Source organism: Athene noctua, chromosome 6, assembly GCF_965140245.1.
Source record: "Athene noctua chromosome 6, bAthNoc1.hap1.1, whole genome shotgun sequence".
In the NCBI taxonomy this organism is placed as follows: domain Eukaryota; kingdom Metazoa; phylum Chordata; class Aves; order Strigiformes; family Strigidae; genus Athene; species Athene noctua.
In genome coordinates, this window is record NC_134042.1 from 27,395,361 (window position 1) to 27,416,538 (window position 21,178).

At 44.1% G+C, this 21,178-nt stretch overlaps 2 protein-coding genes across 9 annotated transcripts in view; one reads left to right on the forward strand and one right to left on the reverse strand.

The window, feature by feature from the left end:
• Positions 1-23: 23 nt before the first annotated feature.
• Positions 24-4,315, reverse strand: ERG28 (ergosterol biosynthesis 28 homolog). Its single transcript, XM_074909987.1, has 4 exons — positions 4,071-4,315; positions 3,788-3,878; positions 2,531-2,649; positions 24-2,359 (listed from the first exon to the last, which is right to left on the reverse strand). The coding sequence occupies exons 1-4, from the start codon at positions 4,201-4,203 to the stop codon at positions 2,280-2,282; spliced, it is 423 nt and encodes a 140-aa protein (XP_074766088.1). The 5' UTR covers positions 4,204-4,315; the 3' UTR covers positions 24-2,279.
• Positions 4,316-4,560: 245 nt separating this feature from the next.
• TTLL5 (tubulin tyrosine ligase like 5) overlaps positions 4,561-21,178 on the forward strand; it is a 140,805-nt gene continuing 124,187 nt past the window's right edge. For all 8 annotated transcript variants that reach the window (XR_012633888.1, XR_012633889.1, XR_012633890.1 and 5 more), the window contains exons 1-9: positions 4,561-5,005; positions 5,184-5,350; positions 7,774-7,883; positions 9,764-9,846; positions 10,661-10,767; positions 11,307-11,437; positions 11,990-12,072; positions 14,051-14,120; positions 14,411-14,495. Coding sequence is in view for 5 of the 8 variants with exons in the window: in XM_074909988.1 (XP_074766089.1) it covers positions 5,271-5,350; positions 7,774-7,883; positions 9,764-9,846; positions 10,661-10,767; positions 11,307-11,437; positions 11,990-12,072; positions 14,051-14,120; positions 14,411-14,495 (749 nt within the window). In the remaining 3 variants the exon portion in view is untranslated. The remainder of the gene's footprint in view (positions 5,006-5,183; positions 5,351-7,773; positions 7,884-9,763; positions 9,847-10,660; positions 10,768-11,306; positions 11,438-11,989; positions 12,073-14,050; positions 14,121-14,410; positions 14,496-21,178) is intronic.

Here is a 21,178-nt window from a genome sequence, read left to right on the forward strand (position 1 = left end):
TGAGCACCATGGCAGCGGGGGCAGCCTCAGGACAGGAGCCCAGTGAACTGCTTGTGGAGAGTGTGAAAGAGCAAAACAAGAAGGGTGTTGCTCTCTTCAGTTAAATCTCTGCATCTTGCTGTTTTGGAGACTTTGCTTGGGAAGAAAAGTTAAGAAAACCAACTGCTTCCCTCCCATCCTACCATGTATGCATAGAAAAGTAAAAGCACACCTACAGAGAAAAGCCGTAGATCCAGGCTAGCCCTGAGCATGTGAGGGTGGCACCCTGCACCTGTGACATGAAATGCAGACGCTGGATCGTGCTTACACGGTGAGCAGCCCTGGAAGAGCTTACACTGGCTCTCAGGAAGAGGGATTGCTCTGCCATGGTGCCTGTAATGCCCTGTCTTGCACAGGTGATGGTAGAGGTCTCAGCACATCACCGGCAAGTGCAGAGCAATGCATCTGCAACTGCTGGCTTTGGTTTTTATTATGTGGCTGTCCCAGATGAAGCAGTCTTTGTGGATAAACCTCTGCTCAGAATTCATTGAGAGTGCCCTGCTGTTCCTATATATGAGTAATTGAGATATACCAATCTGCCTCCTTCTGCCTGCAGGTAAGGACTAGTTCTGTAGCTTATGTTGAAGCTCCAGCCTAAGCCCACCTCATTACACTAGCAACAGGAATGAGTCAAACAAGCTCCCTGGGCTGAGGACTGTGTCTTCCTCCTTAATGATAAAGTGCCTTTTGCATGTTTCAACACCACATAAAAACTATTGTGAAGTGTTATATTGAGATATCCAGCCAAGGCTGTGTTGTTCTTCACAGCCACAGTAGAGGGGTTTGAGTATGATGGGAATCCGGATTTGCTCCAGTGTGGAAGCTTCCCACTCTATAAGAGAGAACAGGAGAAGCAGCCCTCTTATTAGCATCTGTGTCTCATAGACACTGCCCCTCTGTATGCTGCTGTTTATTTTCTAAACACAGATGTAGGTCCTTATATCCCTTCTTTTTCCTTTCTAGCATCCCTCCACTGGTGGAGACATCAAGTGTCCTTATCCTTAAATCATGCAATTATGCATATATCATTTGAGGGGGGGATGGGACAAAACCCACAACCATGTGGAATGAATAAAAAGAGATACCATTTTTGACAAAACATATTTTAGGTGAAATTATAATGAATTTTTTAATGTGTCAAAAGACAAGTCCTATCCTTGATAGTTTGGGATTGAGGATGGGGGTCTAAAATGGCTTTTCAATAGCAGTTTTTATGTAAAACATTTGAAATGTACAATGAAACCTGACACATTCATATTAAATGGTTGAAACAGTCTACATCTGGCTTTTAATAATTCAAAAATGTTTTACAGAATGGAAGAATCATCTTTCTGCCCAGTGCTACTGTTGTGCTCTTTGCTTCCCTTCTGTGCCTTTCTGCTTTCTTCTGCACACACACAGTCTTCTTAGCTAGGAGATCCCACTGGTTCTTTCTTACCTTCTCTGCACTGTCCATCTGCTTTGGGCATTATTTCACCTAGGTCTGAGAAACCTGTTCCTGTTTTCTTAGTCTTCTGTAGTTATAGCTCACTGCAGAGGTAGCTCCATCCTTGCTCACAGGTGCATGCAGTTTGCTGTCACCAGTATGCTGCAGAAGCAAGAGCTGCAACAACTCTCTTTGTGTTGTCAGACATGGAACTTTGTGGGAAGGAGTCAGGGAAAGGTGAGTTTGCTGTAAAGGGAGATGATATATCCTGCAACATACAGTAGAAACTGCTCTTTGCTTTGAGGTTGTACATCCTCTACCTGCTGCTGTGTAGCATAAAGACAGACAGAGCACCCTGCAGTTTTCTGTCATTTATTAGAAATGGCCCCTTAGGAACACACACATGCAAGTTATACAGCAGTGCCAGGGGCAGCACATGTTCATTCTCTCTTTCTGGTTTGAAGTGTGCAGTGGATTCTGGGTAGCTCTACACCTCCTCCCCACAGGTACATGGGAGAGAGAAGTCCTTGGTGCACTGGGCATGCCTGAGACATCACCTGCTATCCTCCAGGGAGGCAGTCACCAACTGTCCCCCACAAGCTTTGACCCAAACTCCTCTGGGACTTGGACTTTGAAATCAGTCAGTTGAAATGTTGCCTGGACAAGAAAAAACACTTAGTAATGAAGAATGTTTGACAGAGTCCAACACTGATCCACCTGTGGGACTGGTGTCCTGGAGAAGTTCAGCTGAGCTTTAGTGGAAGTTTGGCAGTGAAGACAGGAGACAACGCTGACCTACACAGGGTCTTCAGCTTCAGTTTTTCTTCTTATTTTGTGACAGTGCTTCTACCTCCAGGTACTGCAGCCCAATCAACATCCCCATAATAGAGAAACCTGTGAGGGAGATACAAGATGAATTGCGTAGAAAATGCTGGACGGGAGACAAGGCATTTCCTTCCACCATCCCCTCCCTGCCTTTAGCTCATAGCCTCATGCAGAGTTTTTCTTGGAGGGGTCATAGCAACAAGGAGAGTTTGTGGAGGCAGGATGTAGAGCTCTACTTACTTGCTACCATGAGGGGTGCCATAACTCCAATTGTCAAGGCTGCAGTGTGGTAAATGAAGACCTCGGAGAGGAAGTGAACAAGTGCCAAAAAGAAGGTGAAGAGTGTGATGTAATAGAGGCTGTTGGAGAGCAGAAAGAAGCAGGTTATCATATAACCTATAGTATGGGCATAAGCATGGCTGAATGGAAAAGAGGCAAATCTGCATGCTGTCCTGTCTGCCCTTACTGTGGCAGCACGGGGTGGGGGGGACGACGACGGGGATGACTTGGTTCCTTGCCTAGCAAGGTGCTAAAGCTCCTGGGGCAACAGCTGAGAGAACAGGGCAGTGTTCAGCGATGCACTGAAAGTCACAGGCATTATCTGGCCTGAAGGTAGGTGAAGAGAGGAGAGCAAGGGTAGGGCACCCGTGAAGTGAAAAGCATATGCGCACACAAAAAGAGGACGAGAACTGGATGAGCCAAGAACTAGGGCAACAGGATTTGGCCGACTCCAGCCTACATCACACACCACATCTTTCCACCTTTGCTCTGCTACCCTCTAGGGGCCACAGTTGTGGAAAGGGAACAGCTTCATGTTAATTGGCCACCCCCTAAAAACAGGTAATTGAGTCCCTGCACCTCCCTACCACAGACAAGCCTAGGCAATCCAAGGACATGCTGCCAAGTTAACAGTGACTTCTGCTGCAGGGCTGGGTAAGGCGGTGACAAAAGAGTGAGTTCTAGTAACCTCCAACACAGGTTTTGTCTAGCACTGACCCACAGTCAGCCTGCTTGGAAATCCCTCTCAGAAATACCTGTTACCCCAGGAAGAAATGGCCTACCTCCCGCCACCGTGCCAGGCTGCACCTCAGGCCTTCTCCTCAGCCCCAGGTAAGTTGTATGGAAGAAGGCAGCGGATTAAGACCACTGCAAAGGGCCTCTCAACCTACCAGTTTTTAGATGCAGTGTCATAAGAAGTACCGAGCATCAGTCAGACCATAGCATTAGCTACTGTCAGCAGAGCAGCAATGCCATCAGAAAATGCTTTCCAAACTGGAGCTCAGCAATTCATGACATAAGAAATTCTCAGATCTATCATTTCTGCCTGTGCTAAGAGACTGAACTTGAACGCACAAGCTCTCCCCACAGAGGCAGAATGGAGCAGCAGTTAACACGTGAATCCTACATCACTATTTAAGCTTTTTCGGGGAAATGCTTTCGACCCTGTAGAAAGTTCAGGAACAGGTTTTGATTTCCCCCCAGTGCTCCTTTACATACGTCCTGTTGCGGATGTCGATGGCGCAGAGACAGCGGATCACTGACGACAGCAGGGTCCAGACGCCAAAGGTCCGAGCCTGGAGCCCGTTCACTGCGCAAAGAAGAGGGGAAGCACATGGAGACCACGCACAGCCCCGCCTGCCACCCCCCTTCCCGTCCCCACCGGGGCAGCAGGCGGCTCTCCGGCCCGAGAGCGGCCGCTGAGGCGGGGCCCCGAGCAGAGCCCAAGGCTCACGGCGGGAACGCGACCTCCGGGCCTCGGGGCGGCCGGCGCGGCCCTTACCGAGGCCGGGGCTGGCGGTGTACAGCTTCTCCGAGAGGAAGCCGTGGTCGCGGAAGCTCTGCAGGGTGTTCCCGGCGGCGATGACCGACACCATCACCAACCAGCTGCGCAGCACGTTCAGGAACCGGCTCATCCTCCCGGCCGGCGCGAAACCTGCCCGCAAGGACCGGACCGGGCCGCTGCCACCGCCCGGCGCCGCCCGTTACCTGCCGCACGGTCTCTTCGGGACCCCTCCCGCGCCCGCCGCCACCGGGCACTCCGATTGGCCGCGGGCGCGCCACTCCATTCACGCACCACGGTGACGTGAGGGTCACCGCCGCCAATCGAATCTCTCAGCCGGGGGGGTCCCGTCCCGCCCCCCCTTGGCCGCGCCCACCATGCGGGAGGCGGTGGAAGCGGCGGCGGCGCACGGGAAAAAGGCCGGGCGGGGGGGCGCGCCTGCGCAATGGGGATGGGGCGGGACCATCGCCCCTCGGTTGTTGTAGTAACGGGGAAGCGGCGGGAGGGGCCGGGGCTGCTGGGCCGCGGTGTCCGTCCGCCCCACCCCCCCCGCTGGCTGGGCGATGCGGGAGCAGGTACGGGGAGCAGAGGGCCGAGGGAACTATTGTTTCAGGGTGAGGGGCGGTTGGCCGGCGGCTCCGGGGCGGGAGTCGTGGCCCCTCGGGCGCTCCCCGCCGCTCTTGCTTGTCTTGGAATCGCCGCAGGCCGCCGCGGGGTAGGCTGGCCTACAGCCGCCCGGCCGGGCCGGAGGCCTGTTCCTGAGCCGGTGGAAGCGTTCCGGTGTGTGCTGAGCCCGGGCGGCGGGGGAATCTTGGCGCCGGGGAGAAGCAGGCGTTTCCCGCTGGGCCGGGCCTGGCCAGCCCGCTGCGGTTCTGAGGCCGGAGGCAGGGCAGGGCCGGGCCGCGCTTCAGCGCCTGAATGACTCTCGCTGGCAGGTGGGGAATAATGTGCTGGAATGTGGTGCTTCTTCCTACACTCCTCCGGCTAGGAGGTGGTTTACAGCCTGTAACGAGCTATGATAGTTCTGTGAGAAGTATGTATTGGTAGGAGGTGAGAGTTATTTCTCTTGCTGTCCTGCTCAGCTGTCATTCATACTTTTAATCCTTATTGTAGGTAACTGCTCTTGCAAGATCCTTTGAATCCACAGGAAGGAGTCTTGGAGGCTACTGAGACTGAACTGTATGAAAACTCCCAGAGGAAATGCCAGTTGGGATGGCTCGAGATCTGGAGGAAACTGGCTCATCCTCGGAGGAGGACGAAGATGTTGTAGATGGGCTGGAGTAAGTAGGAAAAACCCTCTTGACTGTTTATCTCCCTGTGCTTCCTGCAGGATTTGTACTAATCTGAAAAGACAGTTGCATTCCTTACACTCCTCCTACCTCTAAAGTGGGAGATGGTTTGGGTCTTAAGCCTGAGGGCAGCCTATCTACATTTGTAGCCTGAAAGACCACTATATTCATCAGGGTTCTAGGTGCAGCTCTTCCTTGGCTACTCTAAAGTCTGTAATTTCATTGATGTCTTTCTGTCATGTTCCTAAACTGGGAACTTTCTTGATGATGTTTAAGAAAATGAAGGAAATGTATGTCCTTTCTTTTGTTTAGTGTTTTGTTTTAGTTTTTATTTTGCTGCAGAGAATGGAAATCTACTGTGCAGTAGACTGATATGCAGTGTTTTATGTCCTTTTTAAAAAAAACTGCCTTGTGAGAACTCAACTACTAGAGTTCTTATTACTTGCTAGTGTATGTTTGTTCCATCGTTGTTTAGTAACTGCTTATCCTTGCTTGTGAAGGAGTCACTCCCTTGTTCTTTCCCAGAGTGGAATCCCTTTTCTGTTTCAGCTGGACCTACTTTAATATATACTATTTGTTTTCTTTTGGGTGCATGTTGTGACTGAGTTTCTAGTTGCAAACTGCAGTGACTTAAGGCATGTAGAGGAATGTTTCTTCATACCAAGTAGTTGGCTCAGGCTTGCCAGACCCTCCTGGGTGGAAAGGTCCAAAACTGCCTTCACCTGGAATGTAATTGTAACAGTGTGTTTGTATCAAGTGAACAAGGGTCATGCTAGGAATGAGTAACTGTAACCTGGAGAATTGAGCCTTACTGCAAATCCTCAGGACAGGCTTAACATAAACTCCTCTCCTGTTGCCTCAGCTCATTTCTCACTTACATAAGGCTCTTGCCTGTAGCGTAAATTCTGGAAGCTTCTTGGGTCCCTTCCAGCTAATTACACCCCAGTAGTTGATTATTTTTTTTTTTTAAATTTTAAAGGTGGTGGAAGCAGTTAATTTGTCTAGGTGATAATGGTAATAACTTGGTTAACTTGCTCTTTTATCTCAGTTCCTGTGTTTTAAGTGTCGGAAGTGTTTTGTCTTCTGTAGTTTCTCCAAACCTTTGGTAGACAATGTTCTTGCATATCTTATAGACAAATACTTCTGTGCATCTCTGCCTGTCTTTATATTTCTTTGTGTCTGTGTAGATAGAGATGTGTCTCTCCAACCCTTCAGTCCTGTTTTCTGTTAAATTTTCATGGTTCCATTTCCTTGCATAGCGAGTAATAAGCAGTCCAAGTTTTATTTGCTTAGGGAGGTTGACAGGTTTGCTTTCTGTGATTTTAGGATTTTATATAGTAGATCTTAATTTTTTGTGTGTGTGTCCTTAATTCTTCTGAGGAGATGTTAGTTTCCAATGTAGCCTTGTTGTTTTGGACAGAACTGATCACCGTATCTCAGAACCTGTATCTTGAGTCTCTGGCTGGGGTATCATTGTTGAATTCTGGGCTTGCATTCTACTTCATCTGGCAGAAATTAAAAAGAACGAATGCATATATTTGTCTGTTGTGTTCTGCCAAACCTGTTCTGGTCTCAAATTCTGCATGAATGCCTTTTTGTGCACTTCAGAGTCCAGGGTTACAACCAGGCAGCATGCACTTACTTGCAGCTCTTAAATTGGAGACTGGAACCTGCATTGTAAGGTCTGGTTGTGTGGATACCAGCAATTATGGTTTATCATGAATTATAGATCCTGTTTTCAGGCTATAAATCCAGAGAACTGTAGCTGTGAAAACTCATGGGGTTTGTCCCAAGTTACACTCAGTAAAATAAATACAAATTAAACAGAACTCTGACTTACACTGGCAAGACCAACCCAAAAAGAGGATGATCTGGAAGATTCCCTTTATAGCTGTGTACCAAGGCTGTCTAGTGTCTGTGAGTCAGCACAGGCAGGGCACAGGAACAACCACAAAACCACGGCTGAAATGCAAAGAGTAAATTTATTCTTGCTACCTTGTCAACTCAGTCTGTGCTAGAGGATCACCAAACCTGCTGTTTGTGCCATTTTTTCAGGGATTTGTGCAGATGTAGTTTACCGCTGTGCTTTGATCTTGCCCAAAGCAGGGCAGGAATCTCGAGCATGTTTGTTAGGGTGCCTCTCAGTCTATCACAGGCCTATGTTATACCTGTCAAATGCACAAGGGTAGACAACAATTAGACTGATGTATGTATTTTTCTACAACCCGTCTTCAAGACACTTGAGTATGTTGACAATCCTTCTTGCCAATCTTCCGTTATTTTTCCACAGGCCCACAACCTGTGTCCTGCCTACAGGCTAGGTGGGCAAGCATGGAGAACTGCCATGTTCTTACTACAACTGCTGTGTGTATGAGGCTCAGTAGTTGCTTTTACTGTCTATCTTGCCATTTCAGGGATCATCCATGTATCAAGTGGACAGGTGGTGGCTGCAGGCGGATCCCTGTCTTAGTGTTTCATGCTGAAGCCATTCTGACCAATGACAGTTATCTCCGCCTGATTGGAGGTGAGTGCAACTATGTGCCAGCTTTTGACCTGAACACATGAGGTAGAAGTCTCTTACCTTGATCTTCCCTTCTCTTTCTGGTGGGCAAGAGGACACAGTGGGGAGGAATCTTCTCTTGTGTCTGAGTACTGAGCTTTTCAGAAACACTTGATCAGTTGGTGAATGTCTGTAATGTCTTTGTGTTGTGGCAAGTGTCTATATTTGTCCCTCTGTTGGACGTATTTTGAGTTGGACCTGTCTGCTTGCAAATCAAACTTGAAGGCCATGCTAGAACTTATGACCAGAATATAAATTCACTACTCTGTAGCTAAGAACTTAAAATCAATCATTGCAGTGAGTTTTGAGAGGGTTTTACTGGGAAATAAAGCAGCCAGCCCCACACTGGAAAGAACAAATCTCTGCATCTACAGCCTCACAACTGTGAGTAAGGCCATAAGCAAAATGATTGCTGCTCTGGCAGCACTTGAGTTGTGAGACCAAACCTGTCTAGTGTCAAATAAGGGAGAGCCTCTAAATAAGAGGCTGAGTTGTTATAAACAGTCACTCTGGATTGTGAGAGTTAGTATTTGTGGGTGTGTACAGCTGGTAGCTCATTCTGGATGTGCTGAGTTGGAGAAAAGTTAAAATCTACTCAGCTTCCTTTTGTGAAGATGCTGACGCTTCCTTCTTCTCTGGCTTCTCCCTTTCTTAGGTAGTTGGTGTCCTCATTTCTAATATCCTATCAAAGCAGAAATGCCTCTGGCTCATTGGGGTAAGGGGTAGAGAAGGTGATTTGTGTGTGGAAACTTCTGATCCTTTTCATGTGAGTTAAAAACATACTTGAATGGTGGCAGAAGCTCACGGTAATTGTCACTTGTATTCTAACTGGAGTGTGGTGTCTCTGCTTTTTCTCAGGAGGTAGAGGCTCTTTGTGGTTTAACAAGTCTACTGCTGAATAGTGCAACTTGTTAAATTTCCTTGAGCTTTGTCCAGTTGGAGATTAGGATACTTCTTACTCTTTTCTTTAGACTTATTTTTATTGGTAGAACATATTTCCTGAGGTTTAATCTAATCTTCATCTTTCTATTCTCAGTTTGAACCAGTTTGTAAAGTGCCTTTTCCAAGTGATTCTGTATTCTAGCTTTGCAATTTCTACTCTACTTTCTTTGAACTCTTATGGATTGCCACATTCTTTTGTATGACAACTGGCCTCTAGTTCTGCTACTTGCTTTCTGTTTATCTTATACCTCTAAGGCTGCTTAGTGCTTTTGTTTTTATGACCTTCTACTTGGATAGTGGTTTTCTCTTTTTCTTTCCTTGTTCTATTTACTTTATCTTCTACTATTTTTTACAGTTATTTATTGGAAGATCAGTACAGGTGAATGAGATGTGAACAAAAATTCTGTGTTTTATTTTGGGTTTTCAAGATGTGAAAAGTGATCATATAAGCTAGTCATGTCAGTGAGGGATGTATGCATGATTGCTTTTAGCTAGGAATTACCAATCTTGAATAGAGAAGAGCTGAGATCATGTTTGGAGTGTTATAAAGCAGTCTATATAAAGAGCTACTTTAAGAAAAAAAAACACCAAACTGGGCATTTGTTAGGATGTCCTGTGTTTTATTCTGATATGGTAGTGTTCAGTGATGCAGTACCTAAGGACTGATGTAAGTCAGTTCAGTGCCATCACTGGAGTTAATGCCCCAAGAGATGGACAGGCATTTCCTGTTGCCCTTTGCCTGTTATGTGCTGCTACTGTGTGGATGATCCACTGTGGATTAAGTGCAGCTCTACTCTGCTGAGTCCTATGGTGCTCTTCTCACTCCTTTGCTAGCATGGGTAGCTCTGGGTTTATTCTTCTAGGTGCAGACTCTAATATAGTGTCTCTTGCTCTCTTAACAGAGCGCTACCACTTGTCCTATAAGATAGTGCGAACGGACAGCCGTCTGGTTCGAAGCATTCTGGCTGCCCATGGATTCCATGAGGTGAGTGCAATGAAATTCACATCTCCTGGGCTCGGAGGTGGTGATGATGATGATGATTATGTTTTCGATTTTTTTGTGTGTTTTGTTTTGTGGTTGGTTGGTTGATTGGTTTGTTTTACTCTGCAGGGTTAGAACCAGGAAGTTGCTGTGAACCCACTTGAGGGTTTTTTTACGTACTCTGCCAGTCAGACAGGAAATATGTCATGATTTTGCTCTCTCAAAGGAGCACACTTTAGCCTTAGGCCTGCAAAATTAGGGAAAAAAGGATGCTGAAGTTGTGTCATAAGTTGTTTTTTTTTCTTCTTGCTTTTAAAGTGTCATCTCACACCCTTGGGAAGATTTGAAGATTAATTCTCTCAGCCTTTGCAAGTTTACTGAAGCATTGATGTAGTGTTTCATGTCTCTCTTCTAATACCTATCTTGCTCTAAAGAATGTCCTATATGCAGCTAATGACACTTTGAGATGTGGAGTCAATTTTCTTCTGAATAACACCAAGTTAAAGAATTGCTCTCATGTTTCCTGAAGAAATCTGGAATTCTTTACAAATTGGGTTTAAACAGTCTATAAAAAAGAACAAAACCTCAAGTTTGTTTAGAAAAACATGACATGGTTATTTCCCAGCACCACTGTACACTAGCTTAGGCCAGGAGTCTGGCTGGAGTTGCCCTAATATTAGAGAATATAGTAGAGGAGATTGTTTTAAACTAGAATTGCTTTGGTCTCATACACGTAAGATCAGAGTCTGTAGGAAAAGTGTTGCTTTTCATTTGTTCTATGTTTTTATATGTGTGGTGTTTTTATGTTGCTTTTTAGGTGCACCCTAATAGCAGTGATTATAATCTCATGTGGACAGGATCACATTTGAAGCCCTACTTGCTGCGTTCCCTTACAGATATTCAGAAAGTCAATCATTTTCCTAGGTAAGGCCTTGATATCATGTTCAGCTGAATATCTTTGTGGTGGTTTGCAAAAATCTGAACAAAGATAGCTCTAAAAAAGGTAGAGTATACATAATACTGTAAAGTCCCAACGCACTGGGCCTGCGCCACATGCTGTCTTCATTCTAAATGGTCTTCAGGGTTTTGGGGAGATAGTATGTCAATTGAAGCACTTGTCTGTAGCCCAAATACTGGATTTTTAAGTTTTTTCTTCATTTGGTAGTATAAGTAAAGTATTTGGGTCGTTGGGTTCTTAGTTACATGGTATCTGCTAAAGTTTACAAACACCGTTATAACAGTTGGTTGTGCTTCAGTCTGTCTTGGGAATTGCAAGGGGTGCTACAAATGAGGATGGATATTAATACAGCTGTAGGATAGGGACAGTAAAACTGAAGAGTAGTTGCAGGTTTAGACATCAACAGGGCTACAGATGCTTTAGTAACTAGGATGAAGGGTTGCTGTAATGTGAGATTTTTTTTATGTGGGGAAAAAGTAGATAGTCTCTTGTTTTGGGACTTCAGGTCGTATGAACTGACACGAAAGGACAGACTATACAAGAATGTCAGTCGTATGCAGCTGGCCCATGGATTCAAGACATTCCATATCTTACCTCAGACCTTTATCCTTCCAACAGAGTACCAGGACTTCTGCAGTAAGTGAATGGCTGATGACGCCCAGACCTAAAGCAAAATAGCTGTGTGTGGGGAAGGGAATTACTTTTAATATTCCAGCCTCTTGATCATGCCAGTGGTTAAGGCAACAAAATTAGAGGAAGCTGGAAAGACAGTGGAAAAGGCCCACATGATTTTTTAATATAATTTCTACTCTGCTGTTTACTCCATGCCTGCCTAAGTCCTCAGGAAGCTGATGTGGACTTAAGGCTCCAGAACTGAGCTTTTTTTTTTTTGTGCACAGTGTTGTTGATGATCAACTTCACAATATCATGGACTCGTATCTGGGGGTACTGAAGAGAGAGGTGCCAAAGGGAGGCATAGGGCAGAGAAATGAATCTATCAGAGCAGCAGGAGGGGCCATAATAGTTGCAGTGAGTCCCAATGGGTAAAATAAGACATTAAAAAAGTAGATTTGGTCTCATGGAGTTTTCTGAAGCTTTTACTGTAGACAACATTCCTGATTCTTGGTCCTCTGTAAATAAGCAAAATGGAAGACGTGTTTCAGACTTGTGCTGTTTTCTTTTAACCAGATACCTATTCTAAGGACAGAGGCCCATGGATAGTGAAGCCTGTGGCCTCTTCCAGGGGTCGAGGTGTCTACCTGATAAACAACGTAAGTGTTCAGCAAAAGGACTGCTCTTCAGTAACACTGTCTGCAAAATTATGCCAGCTTCCAGGCAAGGGGCATGGAAACATCTTAACCAGACACTGGCCCTGCTCTGGATTTCAGCCATGCATTGCTGAGCAGTTCAACAGTCCTGAGCAGCTGGCAAAGCCTGCCTGGGCCTATGCTGCATAACCAAAAGCAATCTTTTTCTTTGTATGCTGTGCTTACCTTACAACCTACTTTCAAGTCTTCACTTATTAGGAGCAAGTTTGTGCTCCCTGAGACAGATTGGGAAGCAGTGCTGCTCCATGCTCTCCTTGTGGCTGACGGTAGGCTGGCCTTGGGAAGGTTCCCAGAACTCTCCTTAGTTGTTTCCCTGTGTGACCTAAACAGTCCTCTTGTCTCCCTCTTCCCACTGGAAAAGACCAACTAAAAGGAAATCTTATGTGATACAGTAGCATGTGTATCAATGTATATCAAGCTGTGTTATCTAAATACCAGTGTGTCCTTACTGAGGTGTAAAGGGGATGGTTCTGTGAATTCAGTTGTGCCGATTATAGTGTCTTTTGCCCTTTTTGGGCTTTACAGGGAGTTAGGTTGTCACAGGTAACAAATACATCTGGGCAGGTGCCAAACACATGACGGGATTCCAATAAATATTGTCAGCAGCAAAACTGACTGGTGAGTCATTTTGTTTTCACTTACTCAAACCCCTTTAGCCTCCCCTGCACTGAAAGGGTCATGCTGCCTCATCTGTTCTCTACTTGGATCATTTCCCATAAAATAAGGGAGCAATTCGCCAAGTGTATGAGGTAAGAATTTCCAGAGCTGCATTCAGCTTTTTCTTTGCTTGAAAGAGAGGAACGAGCTCAGGCTTATATGGCACTTGGCCATGAACTGGGGAAAAGACCCTTCTGGGACCAATCTCCCTTTGAGTCTATCTGTTCCAGAAACACTTCAGCTAGTTTGGCCCATAGACTTCAGTTTCCTTCAGCGTGATGCCATTAAGTGGATGTCTTCTAGAATCTCATCACAAAAAACCCACCAATAAAACAACAAACCTTTTAATTTCTCTGATCCATAATAAAACAGGCTGTCACTTTTGTGGATGTGCTGAGGGAGGTTGAGCATGTTCACTCACGTTGTGTATGTACACTCTATGCCTAGGCTTCCTGCTCATGATGCTTGTGATATGCTGAATACATGCAAAATTGAATAAAGACAGGAAGATGGGGTTCTCTTGGCTCTTTTGCAAACTGAAGGCAAGAAAATATTTTGCAAGAAACTGTATGAGTAGTTAAAACTGGTTACTAAAGAGAGGCTTGCATGCAGCAAAAAGTAAAAGCTTTTTCAACAGATCCCATGACTTTGCGATGTATATTTGTCATAGATAGAACTTTCTGTTCTGAGCTACAAGGGTAGTGTCTTCCTGGTACAGTAGCCCCTGCTGTGAACTGAACCTCGGTAGAAGGTATTTACTCATGTAGGCAAAGAGGTTGGATACCAGCCCAGGATCTAGCTATAAAGATCACAAATTGAGGAGTTATTTTCTTCAGTTATAACTACATACCCCTTCCAGTGTCTTCTAAACCCCTCCTCCATGTGTTTGGTTAAACGCTTGAGAAGCAAACACAATGACAGTCACTTCTTAGATGTGTTTTTTTCCTGCCTATTTTAAATCATTGCCATGTGTCTGCTAAATCTGTATTCTACTTGAACGAGCACTTAACTGGAAGGTTTAGTGGGCAGTTTTTTGGGCAATGTAATAATTGCCAGGCTTCTGGTTAGCATTTAATTACCCTAAGTATGTTGTGACTGACAGTGTTGGTTTTTTCATTTGTTTCCTCCCTCCCCTGATACAGTTATTGGTACAGAGTGGCTTTAGGAGGGGAAGGCTGGGAAAAAATAGTGGGTTTGATCTAGTCATCTTCTTATTCCTTAAGCCTCCTGGTTTTTCACTCTTGGATTCTCTGTTCTTCTGTAGCCAAACCAGATTGTCCTGGAAGACAACATCCTGGTTTCTCGTTACATCAGCAATCCCCTGCTCATAGATGGTGAGTGTGCTTAGCACTTTTCTCCTTTCCCCCAGTCCCACACCTGAGGATCTCTGCAACCTTTGCAGGAGTTTAGTTGAATAATTGAGTGTTCTATCTTCCTCTAGTACTGGAAAAATGTAACTAGAGAATTCCTTAAAATCTGGAAGTTTTTGAACTGGGAAACCTTCAGGCACCTATATCAGCAGCAGATAATGGTTTATTGCTCTCAGGGTCTGTTGAAATTCCTCAACTGGATATGATGCCTGAAAGATATTTGCAGTTACCGACTCTTGACAACTGTATTTCAGATTTCAAATTTGATGTGCGTCTGTATGTTCTGGTTACATCCTACGATCCGCTTGTCATCTATCTCTACGAGGAGGGATTGGCCAGGTAGGGGAGGTTTCTTCTTTCTCACTGTACCTGCACTTGGTGGTCCAGAGGTGTCTTGGCTTGCCTCTGTACTCCTGACACAACAGCAAATGAGGGAAGTGCCAGTTAACATGATGAAATATCATATATTTAAACTCTGCAGAACTCCCTATGTTCCATCAGTTTTCTTTATATAGAATATAGGATCTTTAGTGGAGGACTTTATTACATATGTAATAACTAAAGCAAGTTTTCAACTCTTAAGCATTGAATGGCCACACACACCATCACTGGTATGTTCATTCTCAACACCAGGTTCTTTAAACCTCTTGGGACTCTTGGTGCATTTGTGTCCCTTCTCCATTCTTCAAGATGAAAGGAATCTAAACTTTCTCAATTTCTGTTTAATCCTAATGACAAAAGCAGTTGGAGACCTGCTGTTGGCTGTATTGGCCTTTGTTTTAATACTTTCAACGGCTCTTCTAAATTTCAGGTCAGTATTTGTATTTTCTACAGTATCAAATAAGTGGGTTTTGACTAGTTCACTGTTTTTACCCTGCAAGGTGTCGATTTTCTTTTCCGTGTAAGTCATGAAAGATACTTAAGTGTTCCTCCCGGGAATATTATCTACCAAAAAATACCTGTTACTCTTCATCACAGAAGTTTAGCTAAATACCTGTTTGTAGTAATGAATAATTTTGAAATAATTACCACTCTGAATTTCCAATAGACCAGAAACGTAACTGTAGTAGTGTTAGAGAAGAGAGCATCATAGGACTGTCTTCTGCAACAGCTTTAAGCAATGCTGAATCTGTTAGATAAGAACATCTGATGTACCCAGAAAGAATATCTCCAGGGTTCAAGCCTGCATGGCTCTGACTTAAGCAGATACTGAATCCAACTTATCTTTATCCAGAGCAGATACTGAATCCAAAAGGATGTGTTAATAATGATCCCACAGGAAATATCCTCCTTTAAATTGATGACCAGATTCCCTTCAGGTGTGATGTGCCTCTGCCTGCAAAGATAATGTGAACAGATTGTTTCCCTAAAGGGAGGCAGGAAGGGGTAGCTCATCTTGGTCAGTATAAAATTTGACAACTGTATTCATTTTAGAAAAGGAGCCTTAAACATGCCTGGCATGCAAGTCTTTTCTTTTGCGAATCAGCAATTAAACTGGTAGTTGCTAATATTGGAATTGTGTTATTGGAAAGTGAAGAGGGAACAAGATCATCGATTGGGAATATATAAGTAGATTTCTAGGATGTTCTGAAAATGGGCATAGCAGGCCTCCAAAATAGGATTTGCACCATCATTAATGTCTTAAAGGTAGTTCTGCTAATCTTATTGTAACAAAGGCGTTTACTTCTGGAAAAAAATCCATCTATGTTAGAGACAAGTGTTTTACTCTGTTTGGGGACAAGCATGCCAGTTCCATGATAGATGGCATTTTTGTCTCTGACAGCAGAGTAACATGTTTTGCTTGGGGGGAAGTGTATGTGGGGATGTGTATGCTTTTTGTTTTTTTAACAATTCTGGTTGTATTAGAGGTCTAGGGAAGGAAATGAAGAAGGAAACAAGTATAATCTTTTCACTGAAATACACTGGTCAGACAGTTCTAGTGAATCCCTTAAGATAAAATCATCAAATTATTTAGGTGGGAAGGGTAGTCTGGAAGTTTTTAGTTCAATCCCCTTCTCAAGACAAGACCTTCTTCAAAGTTTGGGCAGCTGCTGTGGCCATATACCATAAGATTTTGAGTATCTTCCAAGAATGAAGATTCTGTTGTCTTTCCTGACAACCTGTCCAACGTTTGACCATTCTCACTGTGAATGTGTGTGTTTTTTATATCTAATCAGAATTTCCCTTGTTGTAGTTTGATTGTTGCCTCTTGTCCTTCTGCTGTGCACCTTTGGGAAAAGTCTATCTTTATAGCTGTGCATTAAGGAGTTGAACATAGCGGTTAGATCTATTCTTAGCCTTCTTACCTGCAGGCTAAACAGTCCTTTTCTCCTCAGCTTCAACTTGTACATCATGTTTTTCAGGCCATTTTAATAGCTCTCTGCCAAACTTGCACCACTTAGTCAATACTTCTACTTGTACTGGGGGGCTCATCACTGGACATGTTTCAGATGTGTGTCCAGTGATTGCTAAGCACTCACAAGTAAGAGGTGCTAATCACTTCCCTCAACCTACTGGCTATGCCTGTGTTGATACAGCCCCGCATGTAGTTAGCCTTCATTGTTTCAAAGACAAGCTGCTAATTCATGTTCAGCTTGTTGTCCACCAGGACTCCCTGTTGGTTCTGCAGAGCTGCTTTCTATCCACCCAGCCTCTACTGTTGATCAGGTTTATTCCTCCCAAATGCAAGAGTTTTGCATTTGCTTTTGCTAAAGTTCGTGAGGGTTCTGTTGGCTGATTCCTCTAGCTTTATAGGGGCCATCTGAGTGCTCAGGTCTTGAGCCATGCCATCCACTGCTCTCTCTTTGTCCCCAGAACCACTCATGTCATCCTAAAAGACAATCGGGAGGCATCAAACATGATTTGTTCTCAGAAAATTTGTGCTTTCTCTTCCCAATAATTATTTTATCCTTCATGTGCCTGGAAATACCTTTCTGGAAGATAATAGTCTGGGAGCTCCTACTGGTAGCAAGACTGTAGATCACCTGGACTATCCTAGGTAAAAGGTCTCATGAAAGAGTGATCTGATTTCTTTGAATTTGTGAGCCAGCATAATAACCTGCATGCTGGCTCCCTGAATTTCTTTGTTCTTTTGACATTCAGAGCTTGAAACAGTGTTGTAGTCAACCTTGAGCAAATAACTTAAATTTTATTTCTGGGTATACATCCAGAAGCATCGGTCTCAACAATTCTGGACTCTCCATCTTAGTAAGATCCCACGTGGTAGTAATACTTTCCAATTACTTTTCAGTGTTCTGAAACCTTAAGTCTTACATGTTTAAACTATAATCAAATCTAGAGCACATGGTGTCCACATACATGACAAGTGAAACATATGAACAGGACACCACAGTATTACTAGTGGTAGTTATCCTTCAAACTGCATCCCATCTTACAGCTCTCTCTGAGATGTAGCTAGTATACAGAGACTCCCTGTGGCATTAGGTATCTTAGTGCTGCTCTGTGATATGGTCACCTGTACCAGTACCTCTGTGGGACTGGAGTAGAGGGAATAATGCGATGTTATCTCTGGGCCAAGGACAGTTCTGACTCTGGAGGGTAACTAGTTCTGTTACTGAACTTTAACTGCCCACTGAGCAATTTCAGCTACAGCTAAAGGTATGTAGCAAGACTTGTAGTTGAATGCTTTCATTTGATAGGTCTAAATTTATTGTAACCGATATCTTTAATTACTGTTAAACTTTTCCCTTTTTCTGTGGCTGTGGAGTTGGTATGTTTTTACAGAAAGTGCTGGCAAGCTCTCAGGAGGACAACACTCAAGCGTGGCAGATTGACAAACTTTAGGTGGGCTGTTCTGTATGACCTCCAGATGGCACTAGTGGTCTTTAGCTTTAGCGATTGGGATTTTTTCCCATACCCTGGATTTGCAAGTGCAGTTGGTGCGAGGTAAGGAACCTGGAGCTACTGGATTCTGGCTTCTGATTTAGGTTTTTTTTTTCCTTCCATTTAATAGTGCGAGTTAAGCGCTGGGAGAGACCCTTTTATTGTCTTACACAGTGTAATGCTTTAATTTAAAGCTGGGATAAAACTTCAGCTGTGTGGGGAGGAGGGAATGCTTTAACCTTTGGGAGTAGAAGCTGTTTTTATTCTTTACTTGAGGGAAAAAAAAAACCCACACTGCTTAAAAGTGGAAGCAATTTGTAGCAGAGAACTAGGAGGTAAGATCAGGGCCTGTAATCAAAGGTGGTATTGAACCAATCTAAAGGGAAACACACAAGCATAACAAATGAATCTGGTTTTGGGACCTGCGCTAGTGCTTGTGGTGCACTATGTTGACTTCCATGTTTTGAGTTTGCTTTCTAAAAGTAGGTAGTCTCTGAAGTGTAGTGAAGGTGACCTCTTCTGGGTTGTTCTCTTAATTCTTAATTTTCTTTTTCCCTTTTTCTTAGCCTGTCTGAAATGTAATGTTCCCCTTCAGTGTTACACTTTGCATATTCCAAGTAAAGAGTGCTATCAGGAAATCATAAGATCTAATGATATTTAAAAGGAACAGACTTGGTATAATACACATTTGTGGTGTTTGACTGGATACTTCCTTAGGCCTGGTTTCTCTTGGCACAACTAGACTTGTCATGACATGATCTAGAGTGGAATTTGAGGCTTCAGTGATGAGGAGAAGAAAGGGATTATGGATCCAGCGTATGTAACTTGCATTCATTTTCCATGTGAAAGAGTGAAGAAAAAGTTTCCTCTGAAGGGGATGTGAAGCGTGTGTACCCAGAGGTATGTAACAAAGCCTTCAGATTTGGGCTGGAAGTAGTGAATAACTGGTTTGCCCTGGCTGAAGGCTTGTCTTTTTTTTTTTTTTTCCCCCCAGTGCAGTTTTTCAGGAAGATACAGAGCTCAAAGCTTTTTTTTTTTTTTTGTTGTTTATCCCCTAAAAGAATATTGAGTAGAACCTAGGAAGTGCTGATGTTGAGTAGGTTCCTTTTGTAGCTATTTCCACTGCACTCCCTGTGGAATAAGCTGTATTTAGTAGGGATAGAGCCTTAGGTCAGCAGGGTCAGGTATCAGACTTGTGGAGAGTTACTAGGAATGGTATTAGTGAATGTTCTCTATGTTTTCCTCTTTTGTTACAATACTACTTTTCTGGTCTTGCCTCCCTCAAACCTCGTCTTGCATATTTTGGGTCTGGTCCACCTCTAGAAGGAATGCTGCTAATAGGTTCGTTCAGGGATATTCAGTGATCTGTTTGGAAGGAGTGTGGTTTTTTTTTTCCTCTTTCTTGAGGCTTGAAACAAGACTGAAGCTATACTTAAGGCATAAAGCAGCACTGGGTGACTTAAAATCCTTGTCTGTTGGATTGAAAATGTGGTGTTGAACACTTTTCTAGTGCATATTAAAAAAAAAAAGTAGACAAAGTATGCTGCCATACATCTGGTAAATTGGCAGTTATTTAGTAACTTGGTGCTAGAGAGTACAATTATCTTCTAGACTGGCCGTTTGTGATTCATAGCCTGGAGAACTGTAGCTGGGAGCCTTGCATCAAAGGTGTAAGTTTGGAGAATGAGATGGTTTTGGCAAGCTTGGCCCAGGTTTGCCTAAGGATGTAACTCAGTCATCTGATCATATGTTAAAAATCTAGGTCGTTTTATTTATCTGAGACTTCCAAAATATGGGATGGAATATATTTATTGACATACCTTTTATTATCCTAGTATGAATAAGAGGTGCATTGTTAATAAACTACAGTCTTAAGTATAAACTTTGACATGCTTTTGAAGGTGGCTCATTCAGCCCAGTTATGTGGCAGTCCCAAGGCTGCTCATACAGCCAACTTTTAAAATGGTGGATCATGCTGGTTTTTGGAGGGGCATCCAGTCAAGGAGCGAATAACAAGCCTGACTTGTGTCTGAAGTACAGCTGAAGAGGACATGCAGCCAGGAATAGCTTGTGCTGTTTGTGAGCCTTCCTCATTTTGCTAACTAGGGATGCCTCTCTCTCTCCCCCATCTTACTTTCTCTCCTGTGTCCCTCCTTGTGAATCGGAAGGGATCCTGGCTGACCTGTCTTGCTTGGTGCCTGCAGGCATAATGGGGACTTGATGCATGGTGTGGGGGAATTCATAGTGAAATGGCTTCTTGGCTTTTCTATAGACTACTCTTTTACCTAAACTACCAGGTTTAGGCAGCCTTATTTCTGAGCCTGAATGGCTGGAAGGGTCCTAGCCCAGCAAGAACATATTAATCAGATTTACACTGAATTTGAAAATTAGATTTAAAAAAAAAAAAAAAAAAGCAAAACTGAGCTGAAAACCAAATGTTCTTGCAAAGGGCCCAGGCAGCAGCAGCTGGGGGAGACTTTCCAGAGGGATACATCAGTTCCCGTAATGACAGGATAGACAGCTGGGCTTCACAGTGCCTGCCATCCTGCTGCCTGAGCTCACCCTCCTCAGTCTCGCAGTGCCCCCTCCTTCAGTAGTTCGGCTTCCTAATTGTTGCTGACTCTGCTGGGATATTTACCTTTTCTGTGCTAGATTCCTGTGGTTTCCAAAGAATTCAGGTGCTTGCTTGGAGCCAAGGAATTCACATTACCTCACAGGCTGTGCTTAGGCCCAAGCTGGCTGCAGCAGCCCTGTCCCCTGTGCAATAACCCCGGCCTGGCAGGCCTCCGCTTCTTAGGGAGCATAACTCACTTCTGCATGGACACCTGGCATCAGACTACAACCACTTCAGTAGACATCGCCTTGCACAGAAGATGTGGAGCAGTGTTTTTCACTAAATGTCCCCACTGGACTTCGGACCAGTGGATAGTGTATCAAGCCAGGAGACTTTCTGCTGCTTCCTTGCTTTTTTTAATTAAGATAAACAGGGTTTGAATTACTAAGGGGAAAGTTCTATCTGTCTGTATATCTATGTATGTCTTTTAATAGAAATTTACTCCATATACAGACAGACACCTGTTACTTGATTTTAGACTATGCAGTTTTTACCTTGAATTTTCTTCTGTAAAATGGGGTAGTTAGGCCTCAGGCTGCTAATGTTTGAGGGTTGCAAGGAAGCC